General features: G+C 50.1%; 1 protein-coding gene across 1 annotated transcript in view; it reads left to right on the top strand.

Annotated features, from left to right (window-relative positions):
* Positions 1-802: 802 nt before the first annotated feature.
* LOC112077050 (protein-tyrosine kinase 6-like) overlaps positions 803-6,581 on the top strand; it is a 12,818-nt gene continuing 7,039 nt past the window's right edge. Inside the window, exon 1 of the mRNA XM_024143659.2 lies at positions 803-980. Coding sequence (XP_023999427.2) covers positions 840-980 — 141 coding nt within the window. The 5' untranslated portion in view covers positions 803-839. The remainder of the gene's footprint in view (positions 981-6,581) is intronic.

The raw sequence follows: 6,581 nt of genomic DNA, 5'->3' as shown, positions 1-6,581 counted from the left end.
CCTCAAGTCAGCCTCAAGCCAGTCCTCCAGCAGTATTTCAATCAGTCCTCCAAGTCAAGTCCTCCAGCCAGTCCAGCCAGTCCTCCAGCCAGCCTCGCAGTTAGCAGATTCAACATCCTTAGCCAGTCCTCCACAATCAGTCGCCAGCCAGTCTAGCCAGTTTTCATCAGTCCTCCAACCCAGTCCTCCAGCCAGTATTTCGAATCAGTGCTCCAGTTCAGCCTTCAAGCCAGGTCCTCCGCCAGTATTTCAATCAGTCTCCGCCAGTCAGTCCTCCAGCCCAGTATCAAATCAGCCTCCAGCCAGTCCTCCAGTCAGTCCTCCCAGCCAGTTATCAAATCATCCTTTAAGCCGATCCTCCAGGTCAGTCCTCCAGCCAGCCTCCAGCCAGTCTCACCAGTCCTCCAGCCAGTATTTTCAATCAGTCCTCCACGCCAGTCCTCCAGCCACTCTCCAGCAGTCTCCAGTCACCTCTAAGCCAGTCCTCCAGCCAGTCCTCCAGCCAGTCCTCCAGCCAGTCCTCCAGTCAGTCCTCCAGCCAGTCCTCCAGCCAGTCCTCCAGCCAGTCCTCCACCACACCACAATGTGTCTCTATGACTAGGAAACAGGCCCTTACTGTACATACAATGATCTTTCTGATAGACATTTTTGAAAGTGGCCTCAAACATATTTTGTTTTCTCAATAGTCAAAACGAAAGTATTTTAACTAAGTACCTGCTTAAACATGTAATACAAGTGTAATGTAAAATAATCTGCCCTAGAGGTCCAAAGTTCTGACCAATCAGTCTCTCTCTCCAGGTTCAGAGGGTTCTCAACTGGACCTGGTGTCTCTGGCGGACATGGCAGCCCAGGTGGCTGATGGGATGGCRTATCTGGAGCAGCAGAACAGTATCCATAGAGACCTGGCGGCCCGAAACGTCCTGGTGGGAGAGAACTACATCTGCAAGGTGGCCGACTTTGGACTGGCCAGGATCATCAAGGTTGGTATAATCTTTAGTGAACATACTCATGTAACATAGGATGGTATCGTAGCGTCTCTCACCAGACTGAAGGATGCGACGACTGACAAGGTAGGTACTAATAACTGGAGAACTACACCTGCAAGGTGACTGACTTTGGACTGGCCAGAATCATGAAGGTTACTAGGGTCCCAGTGTAACAGTATAACTTTAGTCCGTCCCCTCGCCCCGACCCGGGCGCGAACCAGGGACCCTCTGTAAACATCAACAACTGACACCCACGAAGCATGGTTAACCATCGCTCCACAAAGGCCGCGGCCCTTGCAAGGCAAGGGGAAACCCTACTTCAAGTCTCAGAGCAAGTGACGTAACCGATTGAAACGCTATTAGCGCGTACCCGCTAACTAGCTAGCCATTTCACATCCGTTACACCAGCAAACAACAAACATTCCCTCACCTTTAGAGAACGTTCATTAGGTCATTACTCGGACTGGCCAGAATCATGAAGGTTACGAGGGTCCCAGCAAACAACAAACACTCCCTCACCTTTAGAGAATGTTCATTAGGTCATTACTCGGACTGGCCAGAATCATGAAGGTTACGAGGGTCCCAGCAAACAACAAACATTCCCTCACCTTTAGAGAACGTTCATTTAGGTCATTATTCGGACTGGCCAGAATCATGAAGGTTACGAGGGTCCGTTATGCTGATGAATGAGGACCCAAAAGCGACGTAATAGTAACAGAGTCTTTATTCCAGTATAAAACAAATAATGATTCTCCTGGATATAATCAATGGTAATCCAAAACAGGAAACTGAAATCCTCTCGTCAATAGAGAGGAACGCCTGGAGACGCGACCACAGACTGCAGGTCGCTTCGGGAAGGCACTGGCCGTAGCTGAATAGACACCTGCTCACACGGAGCAGCTGAAGAAGGCAAAGAACACGACAGGGCGAAACAAGGACACAGGAACAGCAAACATCAAACAAGAATCCGACAAGGACAGGAGCGGAAAACAGAGGGAGAAATAGGGACTCTAATCAGAGGGCAAAAATGGGACAGGTGGGAAAGAGTAAATGAGGTCGTAGGAGAATGAGAAACAGCTGGGAGCAGGAACGGAACGATAAGAGAGAGAAAGAGAAAGAACCTAATAAGACCAGCAGAGGGAAGCACAGGACAAGACATGATCAAAGACAAAACATGACACTCTATCCTAGTTGTTAACAGTACCAGTTGGGATTGAGAAAACCCAACGTCCACTCAATCACGGAACAAACGCAAACACATACCATCACCCCAGGTTTATCCCTGCTGACCTTGATGACCCTGGCCAGTCCGAGTAATGACCTAATGAACATTCTCTAAAGGTGAGGGAATGTTTGTTGTTTGCTGGACCCTCGTAACCTTCATGATTCTGGCCAGTCCGAATAATGACCTAAATGAACTTCTCTAAAGTGAGGGAATGTTTGTTGTTTGCTGGGACCCTCGTAACCTTCATGATTCTGGCCAGTCCGAATAATGACCTAAATGAACGTTCTCTAAAAGGTGAGGAATGTTTGTTGTTTGCTGGACCCTCGTAACCTTCATGATTCTGGCCAGTCCGAGTAATGACCTAATGAACATTCTCTAAAGGTGAGGAGTGTTTGTTGTTTGCTGGACCCTCGTAACCTTCATGATTCTGGCCAGTCCGAGTAATGACTAATGAACGTTCTCTAAAGGTGAGGGAATGTTTGTTGTTTGCTGGTGTAACGGATGTGAAATGGCTAGCTAGTTAGCGGGTACGCGCTAATAGCGTTTCAATCGGTTACGTCACTTGCTCTGAGACTTGAAGTAGGGTTCCCCTTGCCTTGCAAGGGCCGCGGCCTTTGTGGAGCGATGGTTAACCATGCTTCGTGTGGTGCAGTTGTTGATGTTTACAGAGGGTCCCTGGTTCGCGCCCGAGGGGACGGACTAAAGTTATACTGTTACATTGGTGCCGTGACCCGGATCACTGGTTCTGCGGAAAAGGAGGAGGTCGAAAGGGGGTGAGTGTAACGGATGTGAAATGGCTAGCTAGTTAGCGGTACGCGCTAATAGCGTTTCAATCGGTTACGTCACTTGCTCTGAGACTTGAAGTAGGGTTTCCCTTGCTCTGCAAGGCCGCAGCCTTTATGGAGCGATAAGACGATGCTTCGTGGGTGTCAGTTGTTGATGTTTACAGAGGGTCCCTGGTTCGCGTCCGGGTCGGGGCGAGGACGGACTAAAGTTATACTGTTACATTGGTGCCGTGACCCGGATCACTGGTTGCTGCGGAAAAGGAGGAGTCGAAAGGGGGTGAGTGTAACAGATGTGAAATGGCTAGCTAGTTAGCGGGTACGCGCTAATAGCGTTTCAATCGGTTACATCACTTGCTCTGAGACTTGAAGTAGGGTTCCCCTTGCCCTGCAAGGCCGCAGCCTTTATGGAGCGATGGGTAACGATGCTTCGTGGGTTCAGTTTTGATGTTTACAGAGGGTCCCTGGTTCGCGCCCGGGTCGGGCGAGGGACGGACTAAAGTTATACTTACACTGGGACCCTAGTAACCTTCATGATCTGGCCAGTCCAAAGTCAGTCACCTTGCAGGTGTAGTCTCCAGTTATTAGTACCTACCTTGTCAGTCGTCGCATCCTTCAGTCTGGTGAGAGACGCTACGATACCATCCTATGTTACATGAGTAGTTCACTAAAGATTATACCAACCTTGATGATCCTGGCCAGTCCAAAGTCGGCCACCTTGCAGATGTAGTTCTCTCCCACCAGGACGTTTCGGGCCGCCAGGCTCTATGGATACTGTTCTGCTGCTCCAGATACGCCATCCCATCAGCCACCTGGGCTGCCATGTCCGCCAGAGACACCAGGTCCAGTTGAGAACCCTCTGAACCTGGAGAGAGAGACTGATTGGTCAGAACTTTGGACCTCTAGGGCAGATTATTTACATTACACTTGTATTACATGTTTAAGCAGGTACTTAGTTAAAATACTTTCGTTTTGACTATTGAGAAAACAAAATATGTTTGAGGCCACTTTCAAAAATGTCTATCAGAAGACATTGTATGTACAGTAAGGGCCTGTTTCCTAGTCATAGAGACACATTGTGTTGGTGGAGGACTGGCTGGAGGACTGGCTGGAGACTGGCGGAGGACTGACTGGAGGACTGGCTGGAGGACTGGCTGGAGGACTGGCTGGAGGACTGACTGGAGGACTGGCTGGAGGACTGGCTGGAGGACTGGCTGGAGGACTGGCTGGAGGACTGATTGAAATACTGGCTGGAGGACGGCTAGAGGACTGACTGGAGGACTGGCTGGAGGACTGGCTGGAGGACTGGCTGGAGGACTGATTGAAATACTGCTGGAGGACTGGCTGGAGGACTGGCTGGAGACTGGCTGGAGGACTGACTGGAGGACTGGCTAAAGGACGATTGAAATACTGGCTGGAGGACTGACTGGAGACTGGCTGGAGGACTGATTGAAATACTGGCTGGAGGACTGACTGGAGACTGATTGAAATACGGCTGGAGGACTGCTGAAGGACTGACTGGAGCACTGATTGAATACTGGCTGGAGGACTGGCTGGAGACTGATTGAAATACTGGCTGGAGGACTGGCTGGAGGACTGACTGGAGGACTGGCTAAAGGATACTGAAAATACTGCTGGAGGACTACTGGAGGACTGCTGGACTGGATTGAAATACTGGCTGGAGGACTGACTGGAGGACTGATTGAAATACTGTCTGGAGGACTGGCTGAAGGCACGATGGAAATACTGGCTGAAGACTGGCTGGAGAACTGGCTGGAGGACTGGCTGGAGGAGTGGCTGGAGGACTGGTGAGGACTGCTGGAGACTGATAAAACTGACTGGAGAGACGACTGGGACTGATTAGATGAAACTGGCTGGTGACTGACGGAGGACTGCTGGAGGACTGACTTAGACTGGCTGGAGGACTGGCGAGACTGGCTGAGGACTGGCTGGAGGACTGACTGGAGACTTGGAGGACTGGTGGAGGACTGGCTGAGGACTGGCTGAGGACTGGCTGGAGGACTGACTGAGACTATTGAAAATACTGGCTGGATGACTGACTGGAGGACTGGCTGGAGGACTGGCTGGAGAGCTGACTGGAGGACTGGATTGAAATACTGGCTGGAGACTGGCTGGAGGACTGACTGGAGGACTGATTGAAATACTGGCTGGAGGACTGGATGACTAAACCTCTGAGGAAGTGCAACAGGTTTCCCTTCTCCATGAGTTCAGTGATGATGTAGTAGGGGGATGAGGAGGTGCAGACGGCGAACAGGGAGATCAGTGTCTGTGTCTCAGCTTCTTCAGATCTGCACCTCACTCTGGAACTCATGGTCGTTCAACGAGTCTGAAAAGATATGAGGGTGAGTGAGGGTGGAGGTGAGGGTGGGGTGGGTGAGGGTGAGCTGAGGGTGAGGGTAATGGTGGGTGAGGGAGTGGGGGTTTATGTGTGTAAGTGTGTCTTGGGTGATAGGTTCTTCAGTAATCACAAACACAATGGACACAGTACAGGATGGACACAGTACAGGAATGGACACAGTACAGGATGGACACAGTACAGAGGATGGACAGACAGGAATGGACACAGTACAGGATGGACACAGTACAGGGAGGACACAGTACAGGGATGGACACAGTACAGAATGACACACAGTACAGGATGGACACAGTACAGGATGGACACAGTACAGGGATGGACACAGTACAGGGATGGACACAGTACAGGATGGACACAGTACAGGAATGGACACAGTACAGGGATGGACACAGACAAGGATGGACACAGTACAGGGATGGACACAGTACAGGATGGACACAGTACAGGGATGGACACAGACAGGATGGACACAGTAACAGGGAGGACACAGTAAAGGGATGGACACAGTACAGGATGGACACAGTACAGGGATGACACAGTACAGGATGGACACAGTACAGGAGGAACATACGGGATGACACAGTACGGATGGACACAGTACAGGGATGGACACAGTACAGGGATGGACACAGTACAGGGATGACATAGTACAGGGATGGACATGTATCATGTACCATTCTTCCAAGTCTTGTTTGCCAATCCACTGTTGGATGAGGAAGTCTGAGAGCTGAGGCTATGTATCATGTTGAAACTATCTCAGGTACCTTTTTAGACTGGTCCTGTCCTGTCCTGTCCTGTCCTGTACTGCACTGTATTGTACTATATGTATGTGCTGTAGCCAACACCTGTATCATAGACTATCGTTCACAAGCCATAGTTACATAGTTGCCAATACAATGAAAGAATACACACAGAGAGGTGACAGACTGATAACATTCTACCCACAGTCCTGTCCACTGAGCAGTCTCTTACAGTAAGACTGATAACTATAGGCTGTTTTGGTTCAGATGTGTGTATGAGATGTCATCACGGCCCCAGAACCCCAAGGCTGGGACGAGAGACTACGGTATGTGTGATGTCACACACCACGCCACCAGGATTCACATAAGACAGGAAATGCAAAGAATGTTTCTCTGACGATGGGTTTGCAGAAGAAAAGAATGAGGAAATTCTTGAGACACGTACGCACGCACACGCACACGCACACACAC

Source organism: Salvelinus sp. IW2-2015, unplaced genomic scaffold, assembly GCF_002910315.2.
Source record: "Salvelinus sp. IW2-2015 unplaced genomic scaffold, ASM291031v2 Un_scaffold4234, whole genome shotgun sequence".
In the NCBI taxonomy this organism is placed as follows: domain Eukaryota; kingdom Metazoa; phylum Chordata; class Actinopteri; order Salmoniformes; family Salmonidae; genus Salvelinus; species Salvelinus sp. IW2-2015.
This window is presented reverse-complemented; position numbering and strand designations above follow the sequence as displayed.